General features: G+C 38.8%; 1 protein-coding gene across 2 annotated transcripts; it reads left to right on the top strand.

The window, feature by feature from the left end:
• The first annotated feature begins 4,457 nt into the window (after positions 1-4,457).
• Positions 4,458-21,141, top strand: lmnl3 (lamin L3). 2 transcript variants are annotated; one of them, XM_036587170.1, is made up of 12 exons: positions 4,458-5,193; positions 8,567-8,723; positions 9,634-9,759; positions 10,033-10,203; positions 10,922-11,047; positions 12,141-12,361; positions 13,350-13,569; positions 14,604-14,711; positions 15,224-15,343; positions 16,903-17,013; positions 18,168-18,233; positions 20,136-21,141. In XM_036587170.1, exons 1-11 carry the CDS (start codon positions 4,829-4,831, stop codon positions 18,204-18,206), a joined length of 1,764 nt encoding a protein of 587 aa, XP_036443063.1. In that variant the 5' UTR covers positions 4,458-4,828; the 3' UTR covers positions 18,207-18,233; positions 20,136-21,141. The 2 variants fall into 2 exon arrangements, with proteins under 2 accessions (XP_036443063.1, XP_036443062.1); XM_036587169.1 differs by lacking the exon at positions 18,168-18,233.
• Positions 21,142-21,539: the final 398 nt, after the last annotated feature.

The raw sequence follows: 21,539 nt of genomic DNA, 5'->3' as shown, positions 1-21,539 counted from the left end.
TCTTTGTGCGGTGAACTGGTTTTTCAGATTGATGGAGAATGTGTTGTAGATTGTTCTATATAAAAACGGTTCTGCTATTGTTACAATGTCAAGCTTGTCACATTAGAAGAATCTATTTGGTGCTATATGGAACTCATTTCAAAAAGGTTTTATACAAAACCACATACAGCACATTATCCATCAGTATGAAGAACCATTTCACCATGCCAAGAACCATTTAATCATGCAGAGGGTTCTTTGTGTTCATGGTTCTATATAGGACCATTTTCTTTACTAAAGAACACATTAAGAACCATCTTCTTTAAGTGTGTCGAACCATATACAACACCTTCTCCAGAACCCTTTAATCATGCAAATTAACCATGACCATGAGTTTTCATGGTTCTGTATTTATTTTCTAAAGAACCCTTGAAGAACCTTTGGAGAATGTGTTTTATATGGTTCTATGTAGAGGCCTTTTGAAAAGGGTTCTATATAGCACCCCCTCAAGGGTTCGGCTATTGTGTACAATGTCAAGCAATGAGAAACCCTTTTTGGTGCTATATAGAATCCTTACAAAACCATATAGAACATATTCTCCATCAATCTGAAGAACCATTTCACTGTGCAAAGAAGCTTTTAATCATGGAAATGGTTCTTTGTGTGTTTATGGTTCTAAATTTCTTTACTAAAGAACCATTGAAGGACCCTTGGAAACTGTGTTGTATATGGTTCTATATGGAAACTATTTGAAAAGAGTTCTATATAGCTCCAAAAAGGGTTCTGCTATTGTGTACAATGTCAAGCTTGTAACAATAGAAAACCCTTTTTGGTGCTAAATAGAACCCTTTTCAAAAGGGTTTTTATTTGTGGAACAGCAAAAGGCAGCTCAGTATTGACACCTACATCACTGTTCATTATAAACATGCTCTGATTCGCAGTCATTGCAGTCCTGGTTGAAGTCAAACGGGAAAACTTTGTTTAAAAAAAGTTGTGGCGCCATCTGCTGTTTACATCATCTCATTGCACTGAGGAAAAGTGGCTCTTTTACTTCCTTAAAGAACCTTACATTAAATGGGTTCTTCATATGTACACATCTCATTTCCAAAAAAAGGTTCTTTAAAGCAGTGGTTCTGCAGCCGGTCCTCAGGGCCCTCCAGACAGTCGATTCTTGCTCAATCCTTATATTTTGGGAGACAAATATGGTCCAGAGATCAAAGTAGGCCTGTGAGGACGTTTGGTGGTGGACATCCTGGGGCTGTAAACAAGGTGACCGCTACATCCTAGTATCAACAGTGTATTTCGCAGAGTGGTCTAAGGTGTATGAAGTCCCAAACTGCTGTCATGGTAACAGTGATTGCCTATTAGAAGGAATGTGTAACTGTTTCAGCATTCTTCTTTTATAGCATCCAAGGAGGGAACGTTGAGTCCTGAGTGATTTTGGACTTGTTCTGCTGACTGAACATCTACAAAACTAGAACAAACCACTTCACCCAACAGCCTCATCAAGGGCCTGCCATATGGATATAAAATATATTCCAAATGTATTTTAACAGATATTTTAACAATGTATGAAAATGGCCAAAAAATGTATTTGTTAAATATATTTTTAAAATGCATTTATTTGTGTTTGTTATTATATGTTTTCAGATTTTTGTTGTTTTGACAGAGGTTACAGATATAACTAAATACACGTGCTGAATGAGCAGTACTGACTTTGCATTAACCACGTACGTCTGCAGTAAGACACACACACAATGTATTTCAAATAAACAAGATATCAAATCATAACTGCATTTTCACTATCAATACCTACAACACTCACTTTTGTCATGTTAAAGGTTCATTTGCTAATATTTAAAATTAAGATAATGGACTACAAATTCATTTCAAAAGGTATCAAACAATAAAGTGCATTAGACAGGATTTTGGCTCTTTTCATGCATGTTCCAATTATACATTTATTGTTCTATGATACATTTATATCTGTAATACTTCCCCATATATTTTACAATGTATTCTGAAATACACTTTAGTGTTTGGAATGTATTTCCACATTGATCGCATTGTATTTGAAATGTATTTCAAAAATATAAAAATATATGTCCATATATATATTTTTCAGTATGTGTGAACAGGATGCAGTTGACACAGCCAGCCCCAGAGAGAGAAGAGGCTGAGACATGCTGCTCCCACTGTTTGCCTACTGCTCCGCTCCACCATTCAAGAATCAAAATGATGCACGCTCCCCCCACTCTCATGACAGAATGGGGTCTCAGAGCACCTCCTGTGTTGCTGTCCTCCTGACGATGCACTGCATACATCACTATCCACAACATGACGCTGCCAGACTACATCAGTCTGCTGTTCAAGAGTGTCTGCAGGCATCTGAGGAGAAACCAAAGAGTAACCATGACTTACAGGCTGAAGTTGTGAGTTCTGATGAACGCACAAGGTGGCTTCAGACTGGTTAAGGCCCTGCATGAGTGGGTCATTGATGGGGATCACCAACTGACACTAAAAGGATAACACACACTGCAAAAAAAATGGTATCTTGTCAAGTAAAATGATCTTAAATCTAGTCGATATATCTAACACTTCTCATTTTGGGATGGTTGTGGACTTATTACAAGACTTTCTAGTTTTAGTTCATTTTAATGAGTAAAATTATCTCACTCATAGTTTTGCTCGTTTCAAGCACATTTCTTAAAACAAGCAAAACTATCTGCCAATATAGTGAGATAATTGTACTTGATAAAAGTACTTAAAACAAGTAAAGTTAAATAATCTCAAATTAAGCTTACAACAATCTCAACAGGTGAAATGTTTGATTTCTTGACTGTACTTAAGATAATTTTACTTGACAAGATACCATTTTTTGCAGTGCAGCGGCTTATTCGCTGTAGTTAACCCTCCAGTGCCTCTCTGCCCTTTCCTGCAGCACCACCACATACAGCAAAGAAACGTTTTGTGCTCAGACTGGTAAGCCAGTGGTCTCATTTATCAATCATGCACACTTTTGGGCACAAACAATGAATATACATGAAATGTGGTTATATATGAAACTCTGATACATGGCAATATATGCATTTTAAATATATGACATATATTAGCATATAAGGATTTGCCATATATCCAACTTGGACTTGTATATCATATCACACATGGACATATATGTGGCATATATGCCAGCTTATTTTTAAATCAGTCCTTTTAAAATGTATTTTAGCTATATATCACCATATAGAAACATGTATGTGTAACTTGTATATTTAATAGTATATTAAAAAAAACATTGTTTACATATAGATGGCATTTATTACTCATATATGCTAGCTTCATGTTATATAATATAAGGTCTTAATGCATCTTTGTTTCTCCACATACTTCCTAATAAAGGGAAAACTGCAATAGCAACATATAAACATTGTAAGCAATAAAAGCATTAAAACATGACATAAATGGCAATATTGTTCCCTGACATTTATTTTAGTATTTATTTTAATATGTAACATTTAAAAACAAACAGAGAGCATTTTAACAATTATAACTGTACTGGGATGTATTCACCCATATATCTGACATATATGTATGATCCATGTATCACACAAGTGTGTCCAAATGTGTATTTGATACTTCTATTAAACGTACATAAATGTACTTATATTTTAAAATACATGCCTGTCATATATATATATATATATATATATATATATGGATGGCTCCAAAGTTCAGTCTTAGAAGTTGTTTGATCATTTTCTGAAGTAATCAAACACATTCAATGATGTTGAGGTCTGGACTCTGGGGTGGTCAGTCCATTGTTCAGCTTCTTTGTTCACTGAATGTGTTTGATGTGTCTGTCTCCTTTTCTCAGTGAGGCTTCTTGACAGCTACACGTCCTTTCAGACCCATAGTGCTGAGTTGTCTTCTCACAGTGGAAGGATGGACAGAAACACCTGTGGATGTTTTCAGATCTGAAGCAGCCTGATTTTCTCCTCTCTCTCAGGGATGAAAGCTTTAATTGCTGTTTATCTGATGGGACAGTTTTGTTGTCTACCAGGTCTTCCAGGTGGCTGCTAGGAGACCCATTTTCTCTGTACCCATTTTTTGTATTTTCCTTTGACTTTCTCCTTCCTTATGCGAGTAATCAGAAATATCACCTGAAAAATAAATAACTTGCATTTAGTGGATGTTTAAAATGGATAGATTAAATAAATTAAATATACATATGAAGAAAGCATTGAGTAAACAAGTCTGTTTATACTGTGTATGAGAGAGAGATCATTATATTTACATAATATCTGAATGGTTTTGATTGCCTCTGGTTGTTGATGTAAGATGTATGTTCAATGAAATCCTGACAGCTGTTTTCTTCTGTCTAGTTTCGAGGGGCGGAATGAATCCCAGATAAACCTAAAAGCTATTTTCGGCCGGTAAAAACACCCCGTTCCCTTTAAATTCCTCGGCATGTGTCTGCGGTCTTGTGATGTGACATCAGCGCCTCGTTGAGGCCGCCAGCCCCCTCACAGCTGCGCGCAATGAGGCGCTACTGGCCGACACATCTAAACAGGCCTCAGAGCGACCAAACTCAGGATTATTACGGGTTAGACAGAAAGTGTGCGGCTGTTTTTTGCGCTGCTGCGTGTTGTGAATAAGGGGAGACATAGCCAGGCCGGGGCTGAGCGTGCGCTGCGTGTTCGTGATGATGGCATCGTGGTGACTCTGGTGCGCTCGGAGTTGGAGTTTGTCTTGGCACTTTGGCACATCTCATCTCTCTCATCCTGCACGGTCGCCTTCGGGCTGTTTTGCACAGTTATAACCAGCTGAAGTGACGTTGGCACAGCGAGCCATGATCACCTCCACTCCAGCTCCAGGGGCTACTCGAGCCTCTCGAGCCGCCGGAGCTTCGCCTTCCTCAGTCAGCCCGACGCGCCTGAGCCGCCTGCAGGAGAAGGAGGACCTCCGGCAGCTCAACGACCGGCTGGCTAACTACATAGAGCGTGTGCGCCAGCTCGAAAATGAGAAGTCGTCCATGCAGCTCCTGCTGGAGGAGAAGGAAGAGACCACCACCCGGGAGCTGAGAAACGTCAGGCTGCTCTACGAGACCGAGCTGGCCGACGCCAGGAAGACCCTGGACACCACCGCTAACGAGAGGGCCAGGCTTCAGATAGAGTACAGTCAGCTGTGCGAGGACCACCGCAGGCTGGTGGCGAGGTAAGAGACGTTAAAGGGCCTGTAGCCTGGAAAAAAAAACAGGTCTTTCGGGAGTTTGATGTAGAATGTAAATGTGCATTTAAAGTCTTTTTGAGCAGATTAAAAACTAGAGCCTGTATGCAGGACAATAATCTAGGTGGTCCGAGGCTGGACCAGCAGTGGCAAACAGTCAGTGGGGTGCCGACCTTATCAAGCCGGTGGACCGGTATATGCTTACTATCTGGGAAATACCAGCGCATTTACATCTGCCTGTTTAGCCTACGTAACCCTGTGCGACTTAAAGGGGAATTCCACCAATTTTTTTAAAATCTTTGCATCATTCCGTTGTTGCGATGTCATTCAGAGTGGTTTGGTGTGAAATGGTTCATGTTTCTTTACAGTGGTGGTGATGGGAACCAGTGGTCGCCATGACTACAACTAAAAATAGTCATTTTATTTACTATCCAAAACCACCAGTAAACCTACACGCGTCTTCTGAGTTTTATATGTAATGATTTATTATGATAAAATGGTGGAAATTTGAAATTTATCACAAAACAATGTGTCAGACATCGGGCAGCGTATTCATAATAATTTTGTTTAATAACTTTGTGAAGGCGCTTTTTTGATTGACGTGCCTTTCAGCCAATCACGATCTAAACATCCTCCGTCAGGAGAAGGAATAACTTATAATAGACCTGCGGTAAAATCTGTGTGGAAGACCAAACTCGAAATGTAATGGCAAAACTAATAACGGACAGACTTATACTGACTCTAAGGCAAGGCAAACATTATCTGGGTTACTGTACTTGCTAAAAGTCATTTTAATGGTTATAGAGCTCAGTTAGCTAACCTAGGTTAACTAGTTAGCTTTCTTAGCTTAAGTTAACTACTGACAGTTATGTTGATGAATCAGTCAGATTAAACAGGTCTGTACAATGCTCACATTCCTGATTTAAATATTTTGTGTCAGGATAAATATTAATGCACTAGTACACATCGTTGTTCCTGTTGATTCATTTAAAATTTGCTAAAAGATGAGTACTCAGCTTCGGCTAGCTCCTCAGCATCTAGCTAACGTTCCTCTGACTGGCCTCCGTGTTAGCTTTAGTATTAGCTCATCTGAAGAGGCAGCTTCTGTTGCTGAAAACTCCTCCTTGTTAGACACGAAACCGTTTAACATTGAGTAGCTAAATGATTTGTTTTGGAGCTCCATCTTGCTTCAATATGATTTTGATGCAGTGAAAAAGCTAAAGTGGCTGGGTAGCTAGCCCTGAAAGTTTTAGAGTAATTAAGTTCCCTTCATCCCCGTCAACAGCCAGGAAACAGGATCAGAGAACGAGCTAATGTGTAGACCAAACAACTTACTGGTTTAGGTTTAAGATTTTCCTGCTTTCCAGCTTTCAAAAGAACTGCTAAAAGTAATATGAAACTCAGTGACTGGAAGTGAATATATTGTTAGCTTGTCACTAACATAACAGCAGTTAGCATTATCATAGCAGATAAAATACAGGCTACTTATATTTTTATATATAGTTAATGGTAAAGTTTAAAAAAAAAAACATTTCAGGCGTTCTTCAGCGCTGCTGAAGTATTTAGTCTGTTAGCACAAATGCTAAGTATGCCACCAGCTAGCCTGAACTGAAAGTTTGACTCGCGTAGCGACAATAACTAAAGGAGGCGAGTCTATGTCAGGATTTTGCAAACTGTCAATTGCATTAAATGATGTATTTCCCTGAATCCTCTAAAATTTCTGTATAATTGTGTTTGAGATGTAAAAAGTCATTTAGAGTGGTTTGGTGTGCAGTGGTTCAGATTTCTTCACAGTGGTGGTGATAGGAACCAGGGGTCGCCATTACTACAACACAGTTACAGACATTTTATTTACTATCCAAAACCACCGGTGGACCTACATGAGTCTTCTGAGTTTTATATGGAACGTTGATGATGGCAACATAGTGGAAGATCTGAAAAATTATACTATTTTTGTCTTAGAATGTCTCTCCTCCATGTATGTATTTAAAAAAAAATTGCTTTAGGCCAAAATCTTCTAAAAACTATCATAAAACCATGTGTCAAACATCAGGCAGTGTATTGATAACCATTTCTTATAATTGTATGTGAGGAACCTTTTAGCAGCAGGTGTTTGGTTTTATTTTGCCTTATGCCCAGCATGTACCACTCGGCTATGAATGTAATTTAAAAAATGTAATTCTTTACATCCTAACAAATTAATTCTGGAGAAATATTAAAAAAAAACTGTGGAATTCTCCTTTATGATGGTACTAGTCCTGTGAAAGATTAATCATTTTTATATTAAAAATTGCAATTTCAGCTGCAATTTTAATTATAGCCTAAAAATTTTAGTCCTGTTTTAATCCAATCCTGTCAGGTAAAGATAATCTTTTGTCCTAAGGTAGTGCACAGCTTGTAACCTGGCTCTGGTTTGTTGTATTGAAAACATCTGCATTAGGCCTATTTAGGGCTGAAAGATTCATCATTTTATATGAAAATTGCAATTTGCACACATTTTAAAATTGCAAAACCTGCCATTTTAATTCTAGCCTAAAAATTTTAAAGGGCCCTCAGTCCGTACAATTAATTTATGTAAACTAAGGTATGAAAGCAGCCCATCTTGAATTCATTGTTTGTGATGTCGCAAGGACCATTTTATTTATTTATTTATTCTATTCTATTCCTAATTACTATACATATTCAGCCTACAGCAGTTTAGCCCCACCCAGTCTGAAGTTATAAGTAGTGTTTCGGCTCTCAGTGCTTTTTGAGTGAGCCACAGCTATTCAGAAGAGGGCTCATTTACATATATAACTCTCACAGGCATAGTAACTAAAACATCCTGTTTAATTCTAAGGGATAAATGGAGGTTTGGAATGTGGTTATGTCAAAATGAATTACAATCACTTTTGATGCATAAAACCACACACATGTTATAAGTGGGTAGAAAAAAAATAAAATACAAGAATATTGCAGGATATGGGCTCTTTAAGTGGGGAACATTTAACATGGCACTTGTGACCATTCTGAAGCAACCAAACACCTGCATGATACACACATGACAACACAACCACATCTAACTGACTGTCTGGCACACTGCATTCAGCGTTCAAGCTTTAAGCCGGGAAAAATCTGAAATGATGTACTTATGACTGAACGTTAATTTATAGAAACTTTAAATCGCAGTCACAATATTGGCTCAAAAAATTGCATTTAGATGTTTTCTCCAAATCATTCAGCCCCAGGTGTACTGTTGTCAGCTGAATTATTACTCTGGAGCCTCCAAATTCTTTTAGAGATTGTTTTAAAATCCTAGTTAAATAATGGGTAAAGTGTTGGCGTAGCCTCACAAACAAGCTCAATCTTTCTCATCTTGCAGGAACAACAAGAAAGAGGCCGAGCTGAGCAATGCTGTCGAGCGCTGGAGAAATCTCGAAGCTGCTCTGAACTCCAAAGAGGCAGACTATGCTAATTTACTGGCAGCCAACCGCAGGCTGGAAAATGATTTGGCGGATCTCAAGGCACAAGTGGATAATGTGAGTCTCACGTTTCCCCCACTGCTATATAAAAATGTTCAGAATTTCAGCTATTTATTGTATTTTATTTATTTTTTTGCACTACTTGAAAAGACCAGCAGCTCTTTACTTTGTCCAAAATTAACTGCAGTATAATCTATGTACATTAGGGGCCCATTTTATGGAAAACCAAGTTTCCCTTGCTTTTCAACAGTAATATGCAAACATTGTTAAAGTTTCAAAACATTCCCTACCTAGTCCATATGAAAACTAAGCCCATTTCGAAATAAATGTTTTTGTGATGTCACAACAGCCAGCTTATTAACATGCACACCTTTTCAGTTTACAGTAGTTTAGCCCCACCCATTCACACTAAAGTTATAGTGTTTCAGCTCGGAGTCCTTTTTGAGTGAGGTGCAGCCAATCAGCACAGAGCTCTTTTACTCACATTTCAGTCTTAAAGGTACAGTAACAAAAACTGTTTAATTCTAAGGGATAAAGAAAGATTGGAAAGCTATGATCATTTTGGTACATAAAGGCACACAACCTTTTATAAGTGAATCTCAAGCACAAAAATAAAATGCAAGAAAAAAATGACGTGCCTTTAATGTACATAGTACAAGTTAAGAATGTTTATTCCTCCTATGCAGTTACGATAGAGGTTTTGTTACAGCAGTTACAACATACAGCTGTTTCTTTGCAGAGTTCTCTATTGAATAATAACAGTGATTTAAAAATGTTGTCTGCAATGAAAGCTATATTGTTTGCACTTTGTCCTCAAGGCTAAATCTGCTAATGATAGTCATAAATATTTCAAATTTCCTCACTGTAATCTCAGAAATTGTGAAAATTGAATAAGTGTGATTGAAATTCATTCCTCAGAGTTGCTGTATTGAAAGGCCTGTCATGCCCTTGCCTCCCTGTTCTGTAGCTGGAGTCATCCTTGCAAAATGCTAAAGCTCAGATTAATTCAGAGATGCTGCGGCGAGTGGACGCAGAGAACCAGATTCAGACGCTGCAGGAGCAGATGGACTTTCAAAAGCACATCTCTGAACAGGTGAGAAAGTGTGCATCTTGATCTTTAAAGAACTGGTCATTTGTTTCTTTACAATTTCTTCTCTGAAAAGATTCACAATCTGACTGTTGCTAAACATGCAATATAAAGTCACTCTGAAATCATAAACATATTAGTGCTAGCCTGAAGAATTTCAGTTATAACAACTACATTAGCATGTTTTTTAAGAAGTGATTTGCTGATGCTGTTGCCATTCCAGTTATACTCTGTGTTTGCTGTACTACTGCTATGGTCCTGATCAGAGTTTCTGTGTAGGAAGTGCGGGAGATGCGGAGCCGGCATGAGAGTCGTCTGATGGAGGTGGACTCGGGCAGGCAGAGGGAGTTTGAGAGTAAACTAGCGGAAGCCATGCAGCAGCTCCGGCAAGAACACGAAACCCAAATCCAGCAGTACAAGGAGGAACTGGGACGGACCTTCAGTGCGAAGGTATAAACATACACTACTGATGCTCATGGAACGGTTTTGGTTGCACACGAGTTTCTGTTGTTGCATAGAGTCTGGCCAAGTCAAGTTAATGCCAAAACTATCACCAGTATCCATTATAATACCATATAAAAAAGAAAATGACAATAGTACTAAATTTGTGCACATGGTAATCGAGTGAAAAAGTGGATGTACTTATATTACATGCACACTGGTGTAAACAAATGCTGTAACAATTTCATGTTTTATTTAAATACATACTACTCTGTGCTTTTGTTTTACACTACTGACTCCACCCACAAAATAGATAGGTAGGCCGGCACTTGATTTTACGCACTAAAACTGATTAATTTGCACTTAAATCAGCGCTCATTTCCATGTTGTGCAAAAGTTTTATGAATCAGATGCAGTTTTGTATGCATGTATTCATTAAAGGCGGTCAAATCTTTTTTGGTCAAAATGGGCCACTGTTCAGTAATCTCTTGTGATTTATGCATTGTATTTGTGCAAGCCCATATTTCACACTGTATCTAATACACATTATTTTTTTCCTTGTATCTGGAGAAGACAAATTTATCATTTTTCCGGTCTATAGTCCACTTTTATTTATTCAGTGTATCTGATGTTTCTACTGTAATACCAGTAGTCCACATAATTTATCTAATCCATTAATGCACGTCATTTATCCAGTCCAGTAACTCAGATCATTTGCTTGTTGCAGTTGGAGAACGCGAAGCAAGTTGCGGCCAAGAACAGTGACTTTGCCACATCAACAAGAGAGGAGCTGGCAGGAACCAAACTCAGAGTTGAGTCGCAGTCCATGCAGATCAGCAACCTGCAGAAACAGGTACAGTGGGTTACAGAAAGCTGTAGTGGTCATGTGTTAAGTTGCATTTGTTAAAACAGAAATGGTCAAACTTTGTAGCAAAAAACATACTAGAATAAACAACACAATACTTATAAAGTATTGATTTGTATTTTACAGTGTACAGTCAGCAAAGTCATTATGTATGCGGTGTATGTAAATACATTTTTACCTTTTAAAATATACATTTTGAATACATCATACATTTCCAATTTATCCCAGGCATTTTAGAACATGTAGGCCCAATCCCATTTCACCTCTCACCCCTACCACTTAGCCCTTAGCACTCCATTTTGCGCGTTCATGCCTAGGGGTAGGGCGTCCCGATCCTTGTTGAGATAGAGGGGTAGGACAGAGTGTTGGGGCTACATGGTCCTCATTATATTATCTTAGTTTAATGTCGTTTTATGGGTGTATTATGGTCCTTTTCTAAATTACAAGCATAAAAAATCACTAATAATATGCTAATATCTCAGTAGCTAGCTAGCTAAACTTCCCGTTCCACCTTAAATAGTCCAGCAGTACCGATGTCTGAAGCACCAGAATGTAACTGCTGCACCATTTAAGGTGGAACAGGAAAATTCGAACAAGAAGCTTCATATCACCAAAGAATTGGCGGTGGGCAACAATAAATACTGCACCCCACCCCCCCTTTTAAAAGCATATGATGTCCTAAATGTAATTAAATCCCAGCAGTGAGGTTGCTGAACTTTATCCTCCTCTGCTATCACTGCAGACTGGCAGGGTCGCCTACAGAGCACCGCTAGTAGCTGTTAATGAAGTAATGATCTGTTTTATTTGAGGGTCCCATTTTGTAGGGAAGATTTCAACCCCTACCGTTTGTAACTCAGTTCCAAGGGGCAAGGTGACCCTTGAAAACAAGGGGTAGGGGTAGATGGGATTGGGCTGTAATAGAAACAAAGCATTTGAGTTCAAGCTTCTACAGCTTCACTTGAAAATGTAATACAGTAGTGTAACAGCACATAATTTTCACCGTTCTTACTTTTTGTATCGTCATACTAAATGTATCATCAAAGCGAGTGGTGCAGGGCAGTGTTCTTTCTCTCCGTGTCAGAACTCGGCGTTGGAGGCGCGTGTGCAGGAGCTGGAGCATTTGCTGGACCGTGAACGGCAGCTCAGCCACCAGCGGCTCACGCAGAAGGAGCAGGAGATGGCCGACATGAGGCAGCAGATGCAGGCACAGCTGGAGGAGTACCAGAGCCTGCTGGATGTCAAACTGATGTTGGACATGGAGATCAATGCCTATCGCAAGATGCTGGAGGGAGAAGAGCGAAGGTAAGAGAACAGAACATAAATTGTTGCCTTAGTACAGGGGTGTTCAATGTCTGGCCCCAGAGCCAACTATGGCCCACTGGCAGATTTTAATTGGCCTGTGTGCTGTTTTAGAATGTGTTAAGTGGTCCGCCAGCCAGTGCGCTGTAGTTCTTCCTTTCACCTGAAGGTCGCAGCTGCAGCATAAAATTAGTGTAATGCGCCGCACTGTGGTAACAAAGTTGGCTTAAGTTTATGAGCCTTTCTTCTGTGACTACAGCCATAAACCACAAACCAAACGCTAAAAAAAGCAATTTTGACAAGATAGACATTTGAATACGTTTCTATCGAGAGCCACAGCAAATGCAGCTCATTTCAGAAGACAATGAATTTTAATACCGATAGACATGAAACAAAGCATGGACCTTACTATAAACATTTCAAAAAGGGCAGAGAAACTACAGCAGCTGCAAGCGATACAAGTGATATTGATGGAAAACACCTTAGCTCGCTGAAAGCTCAGGTTCTGCGTGCTGATACACTGCGATTCTGACCACTGGAACATGTACGAGCTGTAACTGAACTGTCATCAGATTTATACACGCTTAAGCAATCACTGAATTCTCAGAGCGGATCACCAGCAAGACTCTCAGTTCAGTTGATTGCTCTACACTGTTATTTTCCATATTTTGAATCATTTGTGAATAATTATATCATATTAAGTATATAAGTAAGTATATTATGACAGTTTAAAATGAGTAGAAGCGCTGCATTATATTTAGCTTCTTAACCTCTTAATTTCTCTTCTCCACCTTTGGTTTAAATATTTGCTTTTAACATTGATTTGAAAAAGAAAACTCTCAAATCATTGTTTAGACCAAACCAGCTTTTCATTCGAAGGTAGATACTTTGAACATGAGGCTTGATTGTTGAAAATAAATATACTCAAAGCATTGGCTTCCATATTTGTAAATGCACTGGCTTGTTTATTGGTTGGTTGTTTTTTCCTCAGACTGAACCTCTCTCCGAGTCCGTCCCAGCACGCTTCCATCTCCCGCACACACAAGCAGACTACACGTAAAGCCTGGGCCAAGAAACGAAAGCACGAGGGCGGCTCAGGCCTCTCTCCCAGTTATAAAGTGTCCCAGCACTCGTCCACCCGCGGCTGCGTGTCCGTTGGCGAGATTGACCTGCATGGAAACTTCATAAAGCTCAAGAACAACTCTGACATGGTATGACTTTCCCACAGTGGCTGGTCAGAATATTTTACTAACTCTTGGTGCAGGTGAGGGGTTCTGAAAGTCTGAGACCACTAGTGAAAGTGCCTCTATTTTTCATTCCTTTCAAATAACATCAGCACAACAACTTGAGTGAAAAGAAGAATCTTTTCAAATTTTATCACAAATTTTGGAATTTTAATATTTGGTATATATCTCTGTTTTGCTTTAACAACAGTACACTCGAGCTGAACTCTGATGAGCAGATCAGATCTATTCTAGAGTTGTCTGAACACAAGCCTCAATGGAAAGAATAAGATTCAAAAACAAATCTGCCCTTAACATGGCCAAAAATGTGCTTAAATGTAAAAATCTGAACTCTTCGTTTTGACGTAACTTTTTTTTTTCCAACTTTCTAAACTTGGTTATTTCCAAGTTTAAACAAATCCTACTGTGTGTGTGTGTGTGTGTGTGTGTGTGTGTGTGTGTGTGTGTGTGTGTGTGTGTGTGTGTGTAAAATTATAATTTTTAATAAAATACAATAACATCTTTTTAGTTACATTTTAATTATTTAAGTTGTATACCGTTAGAAAGTACATGTACATAATGTAAGTAGTGGATATATAATGTACAAGAATGTGGGAGGGGTTCTTATTTTGGAAGATTTTGGTTAGAGATGCACAGTAGTCACACTCATTGTGGCACAGGCAATGTTAATTACTGTGCATTTATTGAAGGCCGCAAGACAGATGTTTAGGGTACATAACATTTAATTTAGCTATTATTCTTTGATACATTTTACTTTTTTCTGGAGTAAATGCAGTGCATAAAATTTATAACGAGATATTTCTTATCGTGTGCAAGTAGTTCTTAAACATTACAGATGTCCCATGTTAAACTGACATTACCCCACCACCCATCTAAAATGAATCCCATCTGAATAGCACTTAACTGTCACCATGATTGTCAGGTTCATCAGAGGTTGTTAGGTGTGGTAATTTGGTTACTGGGTATTGTGTGAAAGGGTGTTTTAATGACTGCTGTTTCAGGATCAGCCACTAGGTGGCTGGGCAGTGAGGAGGAGGCAGCAAGGAGTTCCGGACATCATCTACCAGATCCCCACATCCTGCATTCTGGGTGCTGGACAAACAGTGACGGTAAAAATATACTTGATGTATACACACACTTTGACATATACAGACCTGCACACATTTGGTGCACTAGTTCACCGTTTATTTTTTTAACCTTTGTTAAAAATATTACATATAAATGTTGTTATTGCTTATCGACATTACATATTAAGACTCAGCCATATGTAGGTTTACTGATTGTACTGAATAGTAAATAAAATGTCTGTATTTGCTTTGTAGACACTGACCGCTGATTCCTATACAGTGCATCCATTTACATATATATGCCTATTCAGCCTACAGCATTTAGCTCTGCCCATTCACACTGAAGTTTTAAGGCGCGTTACCACCTGAACTGCTTTTTGAACAAGGCACAACAGAGTGGCCTGTCAGGACAGAGCTCAGTCTTGGATAAATGCAGGATATGAGTGCTTTTAAACAGCACTTTATTACTGAGGTTTCAAACATTTCAGACAACTCGCAGTTGAATATGACAAATGCATATCTGGTGCTCTGTTATCGGTAATGTGTCTGCTCAGATTTGGTCTGCAGGAGCTGGAGTGGAACCGAATCCTCCTACTGACCTGGTTCTAAGTGATCCAAAGACATGGGGAGCGGTCAGCGATGTCACAGTTTCTCTGCTTAACACACACAATGAGGTAAGAGAGAATCATTGTGACAGATAACAAAAGTCCATCTAAATATATGCACTTAACACAGGTATTCCCAGCTCTGGCCTTACACACTTTACTAAATAATCCTTGAACATTTTTTTTAAAGAAAATGGTTCCATTTAGAACCATAAACACTCAAAAAAACCATTTGCATGAGTAAAGGGTTCTTTGCATCATGAAAGTGTTAGATGGAGAATGTGTTTTATATGCTTTCATATAGAACCTTTTTGAAAAGGGTTCTACATAGCACCAAAAAGGGTTCTTCTGTTGTTATGATGTCAAGCCTGTCAGAATGGAGGAAACTTTTTTTTTTTTCTACAGCACATTTTCCATCAATCTGAAGAACCATTTAACAATGCAAAGAACCCTTTATTCATGCAAATGGTTCTGTGAGTGTTCATTGTTCTATGTAGAATCTTCTTTTTTTTAAAACCATCATTTTTGAGTGTAGAGTACCCCTGCCCTGCATGTTTGAGTTTTCCTGCTCTAACCACCTTGATACAACCAGGACCACAATAGGGAAACACTGTATATTAAAGAGGAATTTATAAACATTTAATCAATCCACCAACTTTGAAAAAATTGTGAAATTACCCTTTAACCAAGAGGCAAAAGTCTTTGTTCTTAGAGGAAACTTCTAAGGCCAGGCGTACCCTACACGACTTTTAAAATCTTAACAGATTTCTGAAACTGAGAGCGTCAAAACCCATCATCAGTTAGTCACAATTTTTTTTTTCTTTTTTTTTTTGTCATGTGGGCTCTCACACTAGAGGACAAGGCAAAGAGAGAGTTTAACAAACATAAGGAGTTTCAACTACGAATAAGAACTCAAACTCCCAGATTTCCTCAGATCACACAACACGAACAAAGCTGAACTTGCTGGACCTGTTTGTGCTTTTATGTGTAGCGAAAGTGTAAACTGGGAATTAATATGGGGTTGAGAAATGCTGATATTACAGTGAGAGCTGGAGAAATGTTTCACTATAAACTGCCAGCTGAGCTGAAATTGTAAAGAGAGTGACTTGACCTCTGGATCCACACATAAACAATATCAGCTCTTATCTGCCTGTGTTTTACACACAGCTCTTCTGTCTCCGCTCTACTGTTCATGCTCGTCTCTTCGGCTGTATCTCCGCTCTTCTAGCTCTCTGATTGGCTGTTGTTTGAATCATTCGTTCAGTAAATCTCTGACCTTCTCACACTATAGGACTCGTGAATATCAGTCGTAAAAATATCAAACATGTTTGATGATATCGAAGGGCAGTTTGATCATATGGCTGAAGATTTGCTCATTGCTCCTCTCACACTACCAGATCATCCGCGCCATCAGTCTCTTCCGATCAAGCTTCCGTCCTGGAAAATCGCTTCAGATTGTGAAAATTTGTCGCAAGGGGCAAATTGGGGTTGAAATCAGGCAAAAAAAACATTCTGTGGTATATTTGTTTATATATGTGTTAAAGAATGCACTTAAGCAGTACTGTTAGCACTGAAAGCCAGAGGTTTGATTTCTAACTGTACTATAAATGATTTGTTTGTGGCTTCAGGAGACGGCCGAGCGGTGTGTGGTGTGTGTTCAGGGCCGAGCTGAGGGAGACTCGGATGTGGAATTTGATGAAGAGAGCGGCGTGGGCTCAGAGATTCACCCTCGCCGACAGGTAACGTGCGTGCGCACACACACACACACTTTATACACATTAACACATTATAGTTCATTTTGAGTATAAAACTGTTATAAAATAAAATAAGAGGAACATTACACCAGTTTTGAACAATAAAATAAGGACTCATATGTATTTCAGAGAGATAATTTTGAACTATATAAATCGGGGGTGTCCAAAGTCCGACAGATTTTAATTGGCCCATGCCTTCTGTTTAAGATTGTGTGATAAGTGGCCCACCAGCCAGTATGCTGCAGTTCTTCATTTCACCTGATGGTGGCAGCAGTGCTGTAGAATTACAGTGCAGTGCATCGCCCTGCGGTAATGAAGTTAGCTAAAGTTTAAGAGCCTTTCTTCTCTGACTAGACCTGCATCTTCATATACTGACCTGCATTTAGTCCAGACTGCAGCCATAAAGCTCAAACTCAACACAGAGAACCCGCGATTTTGGCGAGTTGGAAATTTGAGTACTTTTTCCATCGAGAGCCACAGCAAATGCATGTGCCTCATATATAAAAAGACTAATGAATTCAGTATCATAGACATAACACAAAGCATGGACATTATATTTTCGAACAGTTAAATAGCAATTTAATTAATACATTAGATGTGTTTTATTGTTTCCCTTAAACAACTTATTTGTTTCAAGTGCCTACCTTTCCAAATTGCTCTGAGCAAGAATAAAGAAGCCTTGTGCATCTTTTATACAGTGATAGGAAACACAGTGGCTCACAGAAAGCTCTTATTCTATGCGCTAATATTTTGAAAACATACTATTTTTAATCATTTGTGAATAGTAGTTCAGCTCTCAGGTATTTTGACATGGTGTAATCTGGCCCTTTTTGGAAAAAAAAGCCCCCCCTGATATAAATAGATGCTTCACTTTCACAATAATATCACCTACAGTTGACTGGGGCAGATCTAGCAGGGGACGAATGTCACAAAGTGACTTGTGGCAAAGATGGCATCCTGTAACAGTTCCATGTTAAGTCACTGAGCTTGTGTGTTTGTGTGTTTATCATATATGTTATCAGAACTGACAACTGCAGTGCACTTCAGTGAGAGGCTTTTGTAATGCAGATTTTCTTCACTAAGAATTATCCTTATTAGCAAGATGCAGCTAATTTCTTCATTTCTTTTGTTATGAAAAGCCCAAACGAAGGAAAAAGAAATGTTGCTCTCTATCCTGACCTGTCGCTGCATAGCAGGAGCAGTAGGTGAGAAGATTGTCACGGCTGTAGCTTTAGATGCTGCCTGCATTAGTGCTCTGCATGGACGCTTCACTTTGCACCTTTTATATTCTGCTGCAGCCCCTCAGCACTGAAACCCAGATGTATAAAACATAAGGGTTATGTGTGTGGGGTGAGCATAAAACAGCTGCTGTTGCTAGCTACCTCATTCTTCAGGCTGTACATTATAGATAACTGGAATGATTTTCAAATGGCTGATTAGACTATGGCAGGGGTCACAACCCAAATGTAAAGAAGAGTGATTTTGTCCATTCAACAAAACTGAAACCACCTTGAGAGCTACAACATTTTATGTCCATTTTACAGTCTTGGCTGTAAATATGTCTCAGTATATGCTAATGTTCTAGTGCTTTGCTTTAAGCTTTAGTTCAGCTATAGCTGCTTTTCTCGCATCTCCAGCAGGAAACTTTTCCTGAAAGGTAGAACAGTTTCTTGTGAGGCTGAAGTCAGCTTCTCATTCGCCAGCTTCTTGTTCCACCTTAAATGGTGCCTGAATGTAACTGCTGCACCTTTTAAGGTAGAATGGGAGAATTCAAACAAGAAGCTGGTGAACGAGAAGCCGACTTCAGCTTTGTGACTTTTTAGTGTTTCAGTTTCTCGTTGCAGATTAAACGTATCAGGAAACCAGCTGGAGTGATTATAAATGTAAATAGGTCTGTTTGTCTTTAATAGTTTAAAGTTGTTTTGTTAGCTACTAGCAAGACAAGATTCTTAGCTGCTTTACTGTGGTGACCAGCAGTCTGCGCGCAAACCTTCAGGGGCAAAGGTTTGTGAATAAGCAGTTATACATTAACTCCAGTGTTTGTTAAAACTGTTAGAATGATCAGCAGAGCTTTATTTCACTGCAAAGGAGGATTATTTTTATTTTTACCTACAAATCTATTTCCGCTGTGGAGCCATAACAGGGCAGTAAAAGAGCCGCACGTTGCCGACCCCGGACTATGGGCTGCCACAGTGGGTAGCTCTGCTGCCCCGGGGTGACCAGGGTCCTTTCTTTGTGGAGTTTGTATGTTCTCCCTGCATCTGCGTGGGTTTCCTCCCACAGTCCAAAGACATGCAGTCAGGCAAATTGGAGACACTAAATTGGCCCTATGTGTGTGAATGTCTTTTTGTGTCTTCCCTGCGGTGGACTGGTGGCCTGTCCAGTGTGTTTCTGCCCAGTGACTGCTGAGATAGGCTCCACCACCCCCTGCGACCCAAGAGGATAAGCGGCATAGAGGATGAGTGAATGAATGAATAAACAGGATTAGTGATCTTTTCGCTGTGCAGCGTTAAGCATGACTGTCGGATCCGTATCTGCCAAGGTTTCATTATCAGTATTGGAAAAGAAAGTGTTATTGTATTATTTCTAATACTAATCACGTTTCCCTACACTTTTTCTTCAGTATTGCTGGCTAATATCTCACGCACCTTTTGACTATGATTTTGACTGCTTTGCTAATTGCTTTTCTAGCTGCTCTGCATTTTCCGCTTGCCAACTTACAGTGCAGAAAACTTTAAGTGCTTTAATATGGTCATGCCCTCACAACTCTTTTGTCCACATTTGACGACTCCGGCTACATTATGTGAATATTACATAAAGAATGGACCAACAGGAATGACCTGCATGAACTGTTTGTTTGTTTGTTGTTTTTTTGTTTTGTTTTTTTTCTTCTATAATTTAGAAATTATAATGGAAAGAGAGAGCATATTGTCAGTGTCTGATTAGCTTTTTTTTTAGGATATACTTTTTTTTTATTCCAAGTAATTTTAATTGTTGGTCCATTCATTATGAAATGTTTAAACAATGCATTAAACAATGGAGTTTTTTTAAAAAGACTGTTACTGTATGTATGTATGTACAAATAAACATTTGTCATGTTTTTACAGAGCCAGGTGGGGAATCAGGAGGCCAGCTGTGCAGTCATGTAGCATCCGTCCATCTAAGTCCATGGACTATGGTGTGGAATTATCACTCCATTGATATTTTTTTTTACAGAGACATAACCTAACGGCCCTAGAACGGTTAGTTCTTAAAATAACTAATTTCTTACTCCTGGGCTGTACTTATGTCCATTTAATCACATTCATTGAGATATAATGGGCAACACTGCATAGAATAGCCACTGAGACCCTAAAGATAACTTGACATATTTTCCTGCATCAGAAAAATCAAACTTTCTGCAGAATGTGTGAAAGTTGCTTGTTTGGAAGGTTTCTGGTGCCTTAAAACTTGTTCATATAAGTTATTTGCAAAGGTCCTTCAGCAACGTGCAGTATTTGTCTGTAAATTCTGACAGATATGATCTGAAATATGACTCATCTCTGGACTTTATTGTACCCGACTTGCCTGAATATTCCTAGATTTGCACTCATAATTGCTAAAGCGTTACCTGTGTGTAAACATGGGAAGGTTATATTTATAGGAGTAGCCCAGATGTGGTGGTGATATGCTGCTGATGACTAGTGAGGTAGAGAAAGAATGGTTGTACTTCATTCCCAGACTCTAACTGTGCCTTTTGTAGGAAGAATTGTTCAAAATGTAGCACTACAGGTCATTAAACCATTTAGAAGGTTTGTCCATTTTGGCCGCACTCTCGGTAGGATCCATTATGAACGGTCAGTGTTCACAAGGTTACATTTTATATGTTCTTTTAATTTAATCAGTGCAGTGACAAACACCTATAAACACTGTCATAAGCTTACTTTGGTTTTTCCTTTTTTTTGGTTGAACATATTCCCTTGTAAACCTTCATAGCAGAACATGACCATTTATCTGATTATCTAGCCTTCTAGTGACCTCAAAATAGATCCTGAATGTCAAAGCCTATTTATTGCATTTGTTTCACCAAATGTATATACTTTTTTATATCTATATATAAATTCAATAAAGATTACAGTGGGTAAAAAGTGGGTGTTTGTTTGGGTGCTGATTATCTGCAGCCATTTTTTTTCCAAGTATTTCTGAACTCAGTCGATTTAAAAACAGGTATAAATAATACAGTTTCAGTACAGTCATAGAAATAGTAAGATTCAGTGTTCATACACAATAATATTCTCCATGCAACACGAGCCATCCTCCATCTGCTTAGTGTTACAGTGCTCCAGTTGTCTGTTAACATACTCCTTAACGTATATCCCGTTTTTATTCTGGTTTATTGTAGAACTCCAGAACAGGATGTGTTGCAGGTTCCTTGTATCCAGTTGTGTCCTTTAAGGCTGCACGATTTAGTGTTTCAAGATGAGTTTGTGTGGTTGTCTATGTCAAGATATTTGGGTAAACCAACAAAAGAA

The sequence above is a fragment of the Colossoma macropomum genome, unplaced genomic scaffold (assembly GCF_904425465.1).
Source record: "Colossoma macropomum unplaced genomic scaffold, Colossoma_macropomum, whole genome shotgun sequence".
In the NCBI taxonomy this organism is placed as follows: domain Eukaryota; kingdom Metazoa; phylum Chordata; class Actinopteri; order Characiformes; family Serrasalmidae; genus Colossoma; species Colossoma macropomum.
This window is presented reverse-complemented; position numbering and strand designations above follow the sequence as displayed.

What these genes read in the sequence shown, in the direction of transcription:
- lmnl3 (XM_036587169.1), top strand. Translation starts at nt 4,829, where the DNA reads ATGATCACCTCCACTCCAGCTCCAGGGGCTACTCGAGCCTCTCGAGCC. An exon ending in GACGGACCTTCAGTGCGAAG is followed by an intron (nt 10,204 to 10,921) that starts GTATAAACATAC and finishes TGCTTGTTGCAG; the next exon opens with TTGGAGAACGCGAAGCAAGT. An exon ending in TCAAGAACAACTCTGACATG is followed by an intron (nt 13,570 to 14,603) that starts GTATGACTTTCC and finishes CTGCTGTTTCAG; the next exon opens with GATCAGCCACTAGGTGGCTG.